The sequence below is a fragment of the Micromys minutus genome, assembly GCF_963924665.1.
Source record: "Micromys minutus genome assembly, chromosome: 29".
NCBI classification, from domain to species: Eukaryota; Metazoa; Chordata; class Mammalia; order Rodentia; family Muridae; genus Micromys; species Micromys minutus.
In genome coordinates, this window is record NC_137964.1 from 31,996,714 (window position 1) to 32,010,286 (window position 13,573).

Below are 13,573 nucleotides of genomic sequence, written 5' to 3' on the forward strand. Positions count from 1 at the left end.
CATGCAGAAGGTCCTAGGTTCAAATCCCAGCACCAGAACCAAAAACAAAACAATACCTTACCCTCAAGAATCCCATTCCCATTGAAAGCTAAGAGGACTAGGCCTGGGGAGATGGTTCAGTGAATTAGGACATTCGCTCTACAAATGAGGACCTGAGTTCAAATCTCTAACACCCACATAAAAGGCCAGGCAGGGTGGCACATGCCTGTAACCTATGACTCTGATCCTCTGGCCCCCAGTTTCCCGGTAGCCAAAGTTCCCTGGATCCCTTGGGGACCAACCTAGAGTGGTGTATGGATTTATATGCATTCACTGTGAGCACTGTCTTAAAGTGGATCTTGGCTCATGGAGGTGGCTCAGTGGGTAAAGGCACATGATGCTGTGACCCACAAGGGGCACCGCCATGCTGAGCCCAGTCTGCCTTCCATCCCCCATTCCATTCTGGGCATCCTTCCCTTCGGGCCAAGTGTTTGAGCACTGAATTACAATTAGCCAAATGTGCTGGCTTGCAGGTTTCGAGTGGAACCTGACTTCGCCTTGGCTGTACACAGGCCAATCTCGCTTCATTTCCTTTCAGGCCCTGGGCTCAAAAATGCTTGCGGTGTTGCCCAACTCAGTAACTCAATAACTCGGGCCCATCACTGGGGACAATCAGGCATCTAACTCACACGCGACAAACAGCTTTGTGGGTGGAAAACCGTGGCACCTTGAGAGCTACGGGAGAGCATTCCAAGTCCTTCTCTTCCCCAGAGGTGAGTCTCGGTTAGGGTGAAACAGGTGAAATGCTGAAACCAAGCCCCCGGCGATTCTGAAAGAGGGGTGAGGAGCCCTCCACAGCTTCTCCCCACACCAGCCGCTTCTGTGACCCCCCAAACCATACGGAGTCGCCATCTCTGTGAACATTTGGTTGGTGCTTATGGGTCCCAGGGGTTACTGAATACCGAGGCAGACGGAATGACAGACACAGGGCACTGTGATGAAAACGCAGCCCCGACTGTGGCTTCTTTACTCAGACGACTGGACCTGTGAGCACAAGGGCAGCCAAAGCTAACCAGGCAGAAGCAATCACCAGCTTCCTTCCCTGAAACTCAGTCCCGCCTTCCAAAGAGTAGGAATCTATCCCTCACAGAACATGCTATCCCTCACAGAACATGCGCCGGGACAAGATCCGCAGGAAGAGGCTCACGAAGAAAACTGAACAGGAAAATACTCAGAAGCACCTGACCGCCCCTAAACCTCCATGAGCACCAACGTGGAACCAATCTAAAAATCAACCCACAGAAACAGGAGCTTCGTGTCAGCCAGGGACAGAGAGTAAGGCCCTGTCTCAAAATAAATAAATAAAATAAATCATCTATTTTACGTGCGTGTTGTCCGAATGTATGCACATGTATCACGTGCATGCTGTGCCCTTGGAGGCCAGAAGACGACACTGGATCACCTCAAACCGGAAGCTACACATGGTTGTGAGCCTTGAGTGGGTACTGGGAACTGAACTTTACTGCTGAGCCATCTCAGAGCCCAACACCTACTTACCTTTACTGTGTGACGGTTACATTAGAGTAACCAACCTCTCCTGTCTCGTTGAGCACTTACCATTTTTGTCCTATCAATAGTCAAACTCCTGTCAGGGTGGCCTCCTGACTTGAAGACAAGTCTGAGGCTGCTGTGGGTGGGGCCTGACACACCTAACCTAAATGAGCAGTCCTACACTGAGATGACGGACTGACAGACTGATGGACAGGCAGACAGAATACAGGACTGGAGAGCAAGCACACTACACAGCAGGGCAGTCACTTGTTGCCACGGTTGGGCGGTAAGCACATATCACTGCGCGCGGGATGCCCTCGTGGGGCCCACAGCACAGTAGGTTTCTTTAGAACATCACTTCAGCACAGTAGGCTTCTTTAGAACATCACTGTCATAAATCTGTCTGGAACTCATGGTGCTGTAAATCAGGATGGCACAGTAATAAACGTGGTTGAGCTCCATTGTGATCCTGTCACAGTGCTATCCCATCAGTGGCTGTCGTCTCTGGCCACTGCGCGGAACGTCCAGCTGCGCCTTGTAGCAGGACTAAGTTGCCTGCTGCTGTGTATCAGGCTCCTGACCAGGATCTGCTCTGTGAGTGTCTTGCTAGGTTAACAGAGGTGGGGAAGACAGGCTGACGTGAGCTCCTCGAACTGGAGCCGGTGCAGTGCACGTACAGACACCCACACACGCATGTACACATCAAATCATATGTGTCACATGCTTTATGTAAAAATAAATGTGTTTTGGTTTAGTTTGGTTGTTTTTTTTTTTTTGAGACGAGTGTGCCACCACACCCAGAAAAACAACTCTTTAGTAAATAAATTATCAATAATTAGACAAATAGGCAGGTGGTGAATCACCACAGTACTTCTCAAATATATACAAATATATGTATTACTTAAAATGTAAGGAATTATGTAAATTATAAAAATATATAAACTACATAAGCATGTATTTTCTACAAGAGGGCACCAGGTCCCCTAAACTGGAGTTACAGAAGTTATAAGCTCTTATTCGGATGCTGGGAACTAAACCCAGGTCCTCTATAATAGAAGCAAATGCTCCTAACTGCTGAGGCATCTCTCCAACCACAAGAGAGAATACTTTCTGAAGAATTCACAGGCAATGTGTGGTGCGGGTCCTTAATCCCAGCACCTGCGAAACAAGAGGCAGGTGGGTCTCAGTGGATTTGAGGCCGGTCTTGTCTAAATAATAACTTCCAGGACAGCCAGGACTCTATAATAAGACTTCATTTCAAAGAGAGAGAAATAGCAGCCAAATAAAGTGACTGGCCGATGCCACCTGGACTTGTGTATGCATCCTATGATGGCCACACGACCACAAAATCATCTAAGGGCACAACCAGAAAACATGCCCATTGTTAATCAATGCAGATACAGAAGACAGTGATTACTTCCCCTGTCCCCAGATGCTCACTGCCTGTCCTCCACGGGCTCAAGGACAGGGATGCGTGCTTCAAACAGCTGTCCTTGGCCATTTCCGGTGGCAGCTCGGAGGACACCTCCACTCCTACAAACGTGGGTAGTGACAGCTGATGGCCCTTCTCCGCAAGGAAAACCAAAGCTCACATGCAGAAACAAACTCAAATCGGGTCAGGGTGGAGGTGGAGGTGAAGATCTCAATCCAGCAATTGCTGGATTTTAATCACGGGCTCTTCAGGGTCCTCTCCAGGAAGCCTCTTGGAAAGGTAGGAACGAGTGTCCCGGAAGAGCTCCACTCCGCAGACACTGGCCTGATTACACAGCTTCAGAACTGACTGCTCCGAAGCAGCTCTGGAGTCTCAAACCTGACAATGGGACTGGAGAGAGGTCCTCCAAGTCCCGCCCCCTCTCGTTGCCTACTTGGTAATTTACATATTCAAAAGAGGGAGGAATGTTGATACTCATGCATGATGCTGAGTAAATACATCAAGGACATTTTAAAGATGCACGCGGTATTGATTAATCATGGGTGATGCTTGGGCTTCACACGTTTTGTCTGTTGACAAACCTGGTTGGCCTAGGAACTTTTCTGTTGCTCTGATGAAAAACCGTCAACTAAGCAACTAAGGGAGGGCGGGCCTATGTTGGCTCACAGGCTCAGGGTGCAGTCCATCATGGTGGGACAGTCAGGAGAGCATAACCCCCCACTCCCCCACCTCCCCACCCCCACCCCCCTACACACACACACACAGCAGCTGGTCACATGGCACCCACATTGAAGAAGCAGGGAGCACTACGTGTACTCATTTTCTCCTCTTTATTGGTCCAGAATCCTAGCCCAGGAAGTGACGCAACCAGTGGGCAGGTCTCTCATAGGAAGTGGTACAATTACAGGGCGGGTCTCTCACAGGAAATGGTGTTATCACCGTGGATCTCCCCTTCTTAACTAACCTAATGAGCCTTAAGCTTCTCTAGTTGACAGCTGGACCAACCGTCATGCTCTTCTCGGCACTGTTAGCTATGCACGTCTTTTCACACTGAGAAAACAGAGCAGGCAAGGCACACACAAGCTGTGAAGCCCTTGTAAATGGTCTGGATGTGAAATGGCCCCCACAGGCTCCTGTACTTGGCTGGTGGCACTGTTTGGGCGGGAACTGTGGAACATTCAGGAGGTGAAGACAAAGATGGGAGTGGCTAATGGGTGAGCCTTGAGGTTCACCACCTTCTGGTCCTGCCCAGCGCTGTGTAGCACGGGGCTGACCCAGGCCCCTGCCTGCTACTATCCTCCTCTGCCATGAGCTCTCTCGATACCTCTTCTCTCGGTCAGCTGCTGTCAGCTATTCTGTCACAACGGCGAGGAAAACCGACACCTCAGTTTTGGTTACTCATCACCCCAGGGGCTTTTGAGCGATCACTGCTTAGTCCATTCGAGGAGGCCCTCCTGGTAATCAATGCTCCGACTCCTCTGTGGGTTCAGAGAAGGCTGACCATAATGTCCTTCTGTGAGTGACTCAGAGCAGAACCAATCAGAATCTTCCTTGGGACTGTGTAAACCTAACCACCTAGCAACAGGCCTGGAGATGCACCTGCCTAATCCCAGCACTTGGGAGGCAGAGGCAGGCAGATTTCTATGAGTTCAAGACCAGCCTGGTCTACTTAGTGAGTTCCAGGCCAGCCAGGGCTACACAGTGAGACCCTATCTTTAAAAAGTAAACCAACATCTAACTGGGCGGGAGGTGGTATGGGAGAGCTTGAGATCCACATCCTGTGCAGTTTCTTCACACGCAGAATGCAGAGGCCCTAGCGGGCACTACCAAGGCAGTGAACCCCCCAGTAAGAAAGTTTCTGTGATGCCTCTCTGACTGTACTCTCCCAACCCCTGCTGGACGGAGCCCACAGGCACACAGGCCTACCTTCCAGCAAGAGGTAGGCCCCCTGGAAAGTTCTCAAGAGTGTGCCTTTGAAAAGGGCTACTGAGACCCTGAGTCCTCTGCCCCCTCCAGCTCCTTCCTAGCCCCGAGGTAACCACCACTCCCTCTTGCCATGATTAGCTGCCCAGTCAAAGGCCCCAAAGGAACCAACCATAGACTGAAATCCCCAAAGGCGCAAGCCAACCTTTCCTCTTCTGCACCTGGCGACTAATCGGGGTGTTTCAGGACAGTGACAGAGCTGAATGACAGCAGCCAGAGATCTTTCGTGCTCAATAAAAACGCCTTCAGAGCAGCCTCCACTACAGCATTCTCGGACACTCAGGGCCACTGAGGAGGGACATCTGGCTGAGCTACAGCTCACACAGCTCAGGTGAGAAACAGTTTAGGCTTGGGGAAGTGGGGGAGTCACATGACATCTGTTCCAAGTATTCTAATGTGTGACTAATTCACATGGGTGTGGCCAAACACATGGGTGTGGCTGATTCCAGTAAAGCTTGGCTCCTACAAAGCGGTTTACAGTTTCCTGGCTCCTCCCACAGAGGAACCACAGAGAGTACAAAACCCAGATCTCCATGAAAGAGAGTCACTGGCTCACAGACTGAGACCCTTTTCATTCTAAAACTGCAATAGGCTGACGCTGAGCAAGCCATCTAGAACATTCCAGCTTAAAAGAGCCTGCAATCTTAGCCCATGTGTCACCGAGCAGACGAATCCCCAGCTGAATGCAATCTAACCACAGACTCATGAGGAAGGGATACAAAACTATCGTTTTCAGCCTCGACAGTTTGGAGTGCTTGGTTAGATGTCATCTTAGACGAGAATTTCCCAAATCTGGCATGGCTGACTATATGGTCCTGTGTGCTCTGGATGCTTGGCAGGACCGAGGCTCACCCAGGAACACCCTCCTGGGCCCCTAGCTGTGACAACCCAAAGAGCCTTTCAGTGTTTCTCCACGAGATGCTGGAGTGGACACCCGCTGACTGAAAACAGTAGCAGACAACACTAGAAGGCGTAGCACCAGCATCCAACCGCCCCACCACATTGGAGTCAAGCAGATATCAGGAATACTAAGTCAAAGTCAGCAGACCCGTGACAGTCACACGCCCTAGGTCACTTTGCTGCCACTTAGCTAGGGGTGTAGTTCATTGGCAATGCTTACCATGAAGGAGGCAGAGAAAGGAAGAGAGGGAAGAGAGGGAGGAGAAGAGGGAAGAGGAGGAAGGACAGGGAGGAGGAGAGGGGGAAAGAAGAGAGGGAGGAGGAGAGGGAGGAGGAGAGGGACCAGATTCAGAATCATCACTGTGTTCATCTATTATTATGATGTTAAAATTAAGCAACTGAAACAAATTATCCTGTTGAATTTAAACACAATGGCGCCTAAGCACTGAGCCTTTTCTGCCTGCAGGATGGGTTAGCTCAGAGTGGAAGAACAGAATCAGAGGACAGCATCCCATCATTTAAGTCCCTGGAACCAGCCATGCCTCAAGCATCCTTGGTTTTGTCTTGTGAGTCAACATGTTTTCTTTCTGACTGGATTTCTATCACCTGCAGTGAGAAGGTTCACTTAACTCTGGTCTCCAGACTACAACCGAACAATCTGCACACTCCCCTGAGTCAGTCTTATGCAGACCAGAGTTTTCTACAAACACCATCAATGCCTTCCGCCTCCAGCATCCTGTCTTCCTCTATGGCAGTGGTTCCCAACCTTCCTAACGCTGTGACCCTTGGATACAGTTCCTCATGCTGTGGTGACCCCCAACCATAAAATCATGTCATCGCTACTTCATAACTGTTAACCTTCCTACTAATGTGAATTCGTGATGTAAATATCTGACATGCAGGACATCTGATTGCAACCCTTTCCAAAGGGCTGTCTGACCCCCAAAGGGGCAGAGACCCACAGGTTGAGAATAGCTGCTCCCTAGGGAGACCTGCCAAGAACAAGTGGCCCCAGACTTACACTTGCGGACAAAGCTGCTCACGTGCTTCATCTTCATCAGGGCAGGCTGGCTGCACTCTTCAAAGAGAACAAAGAGGGCATCTAACATCCCTTCCCGGGAAAGAGCAGACATCTGCTGTTGAGTCATGAGGGGCGGTTTCCCCTAAAAATGGCAAACAGCAGATGGGGATTCTGTCAATAATGAAAAGCTTTGATCAATAACATTCACACAGAGTAAATCACAACCAACCGGCTCCATTTAACTGCTTTCGACACACTGGCACGACTCTGGGGCCCCTGAAGTGATTATCTGCGTAGCTCCATTGCTGGTGATTTGTCAACCTGAATCTGGGGAATAAAAACCGTCCCACAGCACCGCCTCTGCAAACAGGTCCTTCCTTCGCAGAGCCTGCGCTTCCTCGGAAGGTTTGCAACTGTGGACCCTAAGAGTTCAGAGATGACACCGTCCGGATCTCTTCCATGGGAAACTGCAACTGACATTCCTTCCCTGTGTGGCTGGAAGATGGCTGGTACAGCTTCAACCTCTTTAATTCATCTCAATAGTAGGAATGGAAGCCTACCATGAAGCCGAATTTATTCGTGATCTGCGGGATCGCTTACAGATTGGCAGACGGTGTCTAGCCCACAAACATGTTTTGTTTGGCTGGAAGTATTTAAAATAATTTGAATAATCTGCCAATATTTTTAAATCGGTAGATTTTACACACACATACACAACACACACACACCAGAATGTCTCTTTTCCTGAAATTCTAGCAGATCTGAGAAGATTGCCCTCTCTTCGGCTATATCATGACAACAGGAGCTGAGAGCCCCCTCTTGGCGAGTGCAGACTGGACTTCCTGTCTTCTGTCTAGCCAGCTTGGTCCATTGATGCCCACTGTCTGGTCTCTCAAGACCGGAGTTGGAAACCCAAGTTTAGTGTAACGATTCCCACGAGAGGCCGTGGACTGTGGGCAAAACCTCTGTAAAAACATCTACAGGAGGAAGGTCCAGAAAGTAGGTTTTTATGACTCAAGGGCTGGGGGAAAGTGTCTATCACACCAGAATAAGGACTTGAGTTCGGATCCCCAAAGCCCCAGCAAAATATCTAGACGTAGTGGCAAGTGCCCGTCACCCCAACAGTGGAGGATAGGATGTGGGTGGGTTCCAGAAGTTCACTGTCCAGTTCATCTAGCTGAATTGATAAGCTTCAGCAAGAGATCCTGTCTCAAAATATTACAGTGGAGATCAGCCAAGGAAATGCAACCAGGGCCCCACACACACACAATTTCAGTGCACCCAGGTTGCTATAACCCTAGCACATGGAAGGCTGAGGCAGGAGGATTATGAGTTCAAAGGAAACCTAGTGGCAGACTCTCACTCACCATGTCTCCCTTCAGTGCACAAGTCTCCGTGCATGGACGCCATCCCTGAGACTCAACTTAAACGGCCAAGAGAAACCCAAAATGATGCTGTGCTGGCTCTGGGTAGAGCCAAACAGCCTTTGGAGATAGGCAGCTGCCATGCCCACAAGGTTAGGCCATGTTAAGGGTTTGGCATACTGCAGCTCCTGAGCTGCAAGGCCAGCTGCATGAATTATAAGCAGAGTTCTGTGGGAACCCAGACACGCCCACTCATTTATTTACATAGTGTTTGGGACACACTTGCTGCTACAGTGGCGAAGTTGAATAGCTGCCACCAATGACCCATAGAATGGAAAATCTTTTATTATTTGCCATAAAAAGAAAAAAAAAAAAGGAAAAAGAGCCCCAGGTAGCTTAGGAAATGATTAAATAAATAAAAGCTACCTAAGGGCAGGGGAACAGCTCAGTTGGTAAAAGTGCTTGCAGCGAGCTTGCAGAGAAGCCTGATGGCCCAAGTTTGATGCCTGGAATCCACATAAAAGGACAGATGTGGAGGCACATTTGTAACCCTAGGACCTCTAATCCCAAATGAGAGGTGGAGGCAGAAAAAACTCCGGAAGTCTGCAGGCCCGCTGGACAGGAAGAAAGCTTAGACAAAAAAAAAAAAAAAAAAAGCACAGGAGAGCCCCTGCCTCAAAATGTGGCGGTGAGAGGAAGCCAGACTCCTCAAAGTTTCAACCTTATATCCACACCACTCCGTGGCACGCCCACAGTCACACAAGCATATGAGAACAGAAAAATAATGATTAATTTTAAATAAGCAGGGTGCCTTGATGAGCAGTCAGGGCCTATATTCACCTGCCCCAGCTGTAGTCTCCACTGAGCCCACAGGGTAGAGAGGCATCCACTGAGGTACAGTCAACCTGCTGGCATGGGTTTGTTTGCTTGTTTGTTTGTTTGTTTGTTTGGGGACAGGGTCTTGTTGAGTGGGTATTGTTATTGTTTTGGTTTGGTTTGGTTTAGGCTTTTTTTTTTTTTTTGGTAGCTCCAACTGTCCTAGAACTTGCTATATAAATCAGGCTGACCTTCAACTCTTAGAGATCTGCCTGCCTCTGCCTCCCAAGAGCTGGGATTAAAGGTGTGTACTTCCGGGCCTGCTGGGTGACCTGCAGAATCCCGGGAAAAGAAGCCATTGCTCCTTTAAGTCTTGTTAGGGCTTGTTACACAACACTGGGCAACAGAAAGAGCAGCTGCATGTGAATCACTAGAGAAGCACAAAAGAACAGATTCTCTGGCCCCATTACCAACCTCCTGAATTAAACCCTTCTGGATTGCGGCTTGGAACTGATTTTAACAAATTCCCCTCCAGACTCAGTCAAGTTTGGGAGCCGCCAAGCCTGTCCCTTTGGTTGCCTCTAATTCTGGAAACAACCTCATTTCCTTCTCTGTTCACCTGAGAGTTAACCCAAAGAGAGGAAGGGGTTCCAGAGAGACTCAGGGAGGCTTAAGCTCAGAGCAGGCATAGAACTCACAAAAGAACCTCAGGGGACTGAACCCTGAAAACTGCCCTTCCTTCTGATGCGCTTTCTTACCCTCTCCATGGTTCTTAAAATGCCCTTTCTTTAGGAAATGAAAAGACCTGAAAGTAATAGCTTTTTTCCCCTCTCATTTGTCTTCTACAGCCTTGCTTGGCAAAACAGAAAGCCGGCAAAGCCTTGGCCACCTGGTGATTTGTGAGATTTCCAGGGCTCTGGAAGTCTGCCAAGCACCGAACCGCAAGTGTCCCGAGTAGGAGGGAGGCCCAGTCTAAAGGACACACCTCAGTAGAAAAGAAACCAGCCGCTGTACCTGACCCTCGGGGTGACAGCTCTGCATTGGAGCATGAGGGTGAAGTCCGGTGTGCAGGGACAACCCGTTTCCTCTTGCAGGAGGCATTCATTGCTACCATCTGCATGTGGTTAATCCTCCAAGGGTTCATATGCTGCAAGCTTGGACCCCAGTGCTAAAGTTAAAGTGGCATCTTTAAAGGTGACATTGTAGGGGGTTATCTGGTCTTCAAAAGACAAAATCCTTTTCTTAACCTCAGGAGTTAAGCACTGGGAAGGGAGTAGGCCTCATCTCTTACTTCCTATCTGGTCCGTGTGATTTCTGCACATTCCCCTGGCCAGTGTGGTAACAATGTAACCAGGTCCTGAGCAGAGCCAACTAGAAGCCATTGGTGTACTTGAGCATGCAGAACCTCTTTTGTTTATATAAAAGCACACATCCTCTGGCATGTTGTTATCATAATAGAAGACCAACTAAGGTCCCTCCACACTAAAAAGGGATGTAATGACAATGCCCTGGTTTGTTTTCTACTGCTGTGACAAACATCATGACCAAAAGCAACTTGGTCTGGGCAGGAAAGGGTGAATTTCAGTTTACAATTAACAGCCCACCATGAAGGCAAGTCAGAGGGGAACTGAACTAGAAAACTGTCTGGAAATTCTTTGATGATATTGTTCAGTCCTGCATGAGAAATGTAGGTGTGAAATTTAATCTAAAGAACAACAGAGCCATCAGGTGTGGTGGCACACGCCTTTAATCCCAACACTTGGGAGGCCAATGCAGGTGAAACTGGGATTTTGAGACTGACCTTGTCTACATATTGAGTGCTCGGACAAGCCAGAGCTATGTAATAGAAAGAGCTTGTCTCGAAAAGAAAAAAGAACAGATTATTCTACGCTGGGGCTGAAGAGATGGCTCATGATTAAGAGTACTCGTCCACGGCTCTATCAGGGGACCACAGTCTGGACCCCAACGTCCACACAAGCAGGTCACAAACACCTGTAACATCAGCTCCCACATCCAAAGGACCCAACGCTAGTTCCAAGCCTCTCTGAGTACCCAGACACAACACACAGACAGACAGACAGACAGACGCACGCAGGCGCGCGCACACACACACGCACGCACACACACACACAAGCGCAAGCTAGCTAGTGCACACACACACCCCAGAGACAATTTTGATTCCTTCTATAGAAAGGAAGCTCAGAAGTATGAGAGGATGTCCCAAGGACACGTCCAGCCATGTAACCATCTTCGTGCCTAGTGACACCTCTGTCCAGCTCAGGCAAGACATGTCAAAGAAACAAACAGGATTAACCTAAGAATATTAGCGTTCAACCATCACACAACCAAAGACGGTTAGCACAGCAGACACAGGTGTACACGGTTGGCAGGCAGCTTCTTACCTGGAAGAAGAGATTTAGCCTGGAGGCCCGACTGGCAATGGGCTCAGAGGCACTGGCCTCGGGCAGGTTCCGAACTCCATACTTGAACTTCAACATCTCTCCCCTAATGCTGAAGGAACATTGGGAAAGGTCAAGAGTGTACTGACATTTAGGGCAGAGTCCTGTCTCCCTAAAGAGATCAATCTCCACAGCAGTAGGCAGGCACATGGTAGGCAAAAAATGCTCATAAATAGAAATAAATCGTTTTTTTTTTCAGAAGAACTAACAGCCATTGGCGGACTAGCAGACTGCAGCCTGTATGCCACGCTAATAAATCTCCACTTACTCTTATGTTCTACCAACTCTGTTCCCATGGAGAACCCTGACGAATACAAATATCTGGTGCCTCAAAGCCAAATAGACGTAATCTGTGAACCAAGGCCTGAAAGGGATGATTAGTGAGCCTTGAAGTTTAAGCTGGGGAAAGGTGCACTGCCCCTGGAGGGGCTGAGGTCAATGGTCCTGAGGAAGGTCGCCTAACTGACCAGAAAGGATAGAGAGCTACAATAGGGAGGGAAACATAAGAAGGAGGCACCGGGTTAGGCACAGAGACACTGGAACAGACAGGGGCTGGAGAGATGGCTCAGCAGTTAAGAGCACTGACTGCTCTTCCAGAGGTCCTGAGTTCAATTCCCAGCAACCACATGGTGGCTCACCAACCATCTGTAATGGGATCCAATGCCCTCTTCTGGTGTGTCTGATGACAGCTACAGTGTACTCATACATAAAATAAGTTAATTTTAAAAAAAAATCACACAGACAATGGGAAGTGCCCGCAAGAATACAGGTCAGGCTCACAGGAGGCAGAGACAGGTTTACAGGGGATTCCGTCTTCTTTAAGAAACCCTGGGGCCTACGACAGCACACCCGGAGACACTAACACCAGGATACCCCAAGGCTGCACCACAGACACAGCTTTGAACCCACTGTCCCCCAACCCCAGGGTTGCACCCACAGACCCCGGGCTACCTCAGCACACCCCAGGCTACAGCCGCAGCAGACCCTTAGGGGCCCCACTATCCTGAGGCCTTGGATGGGAAAGTGGACATCGGTATAGACGGAGCTGACCGGGAAGACTCGAGAAAGGGGACTCCCCTCCAGAGCCTCTCTAAACCCCCAGCACCCACATACACACACAACCCGGACTCACACTCCGCAGACCCCAGGCTTATACTCGCTCCGCTCTGCCCTGAGTCTCCCGCCCCAACGTTTGAAGGAAACGACGTGGGCAGGGCTCAGCTGTGCCTCAACCAATCAGCGCTCGCCATCCTCTGATGGACAGCGGGGGTCTCCTCCAGGACCTGCCCAGGTCTTGGAGGGCTGAAGGAAGTGAAATGGGAAAGCCAATCACATCGTTCCTCCCTTTGACTGGTGACCAATAGGAAGATGGCAAGGGCGTACCGGCGAGGCTGGGCTGGGAAGTTTGAAATTGGCGGTTCTCAGGATGCTGTGAGAGATGTAGGCCCTTGCGGAGTCAAGGGCCGGAGTCTCCAACAGTCCTTTGCTGTCCGAGTTCCTGCGGGGAGCTTTGCCCGGGCAGCACGCCCCAGATAAGGATGCCAGGAACCAAATTCCAGCCCTCTGCAGGAATGCACTCTACTGAGCCATCGCCCTTGCCTAACGTAGGCTTATGGGAGAAATCTGGAGGCTGTGCAGTACAGCTAAGGCAGGGGCGTGTTCAGCACCCACTCCAGCCTGCCTGCCTTGTACCTCTGGGTTGAGCAGCAGAAAGCCCAATGGCCGTCAGTGTGTAGAGCTTGCCCAGCCTCCTTAGCAAATGGTCGTGGGGGGGTGAAGTGTTTGTGAGGAGGCGGCGCTGTTTACATTCACACCGGGGTAGAGTGTAAACTGACCTGTTAAGGGGCAATCTCCAAAAAGGAGTGTAGTGTTTGCTAACACTGAGGCTCTCAGCACTGTGACTACTAGGGATGGCCTCTCTACATCAATTATGTAACCGTGAAATGCATACAAGAGGGCAAGGTTCAAAATAGTGTTGTCTGACACATCAGCAAAATCTGGGGAGATGTCTCAGCAGCTCTTCCAGGGGACCTTCCTTTGGTTCCCAGCATTCACCTCAAACCCCTCA

The 13,573-nt window shown here is 49.7% G+C and overlaps 1 protein-coding gene across 1 annotated transcript in view; it reads right to left on the reverse strand.

The window, feature by feature from the left end:
• CIT (citron rho-interacting serine/threonine kinase) overlaps window positions 1-11,544 on the reverse strand; it is a gene marked incomplete at both ends in the record, with an annotated part of 147,748 nt that extends 136,204 nt beyond the window's left edge. The window contains 2 exons of the mRNA XM_080940451.1: window positions 6,867-7,008; window positions 11,449-11,544. Coding sequence (XP_080796577.1) covers window positions 6,867-7,008; window positions 11,449-11,544 — 238 coding nt within the window. The remainder of the gene's footprint in view (window positions 1-6,866; window positions 7,009-11,448) is intronic.
• Window positions 11,545-13,573: the final 2,029 nt, after the last annotated feature.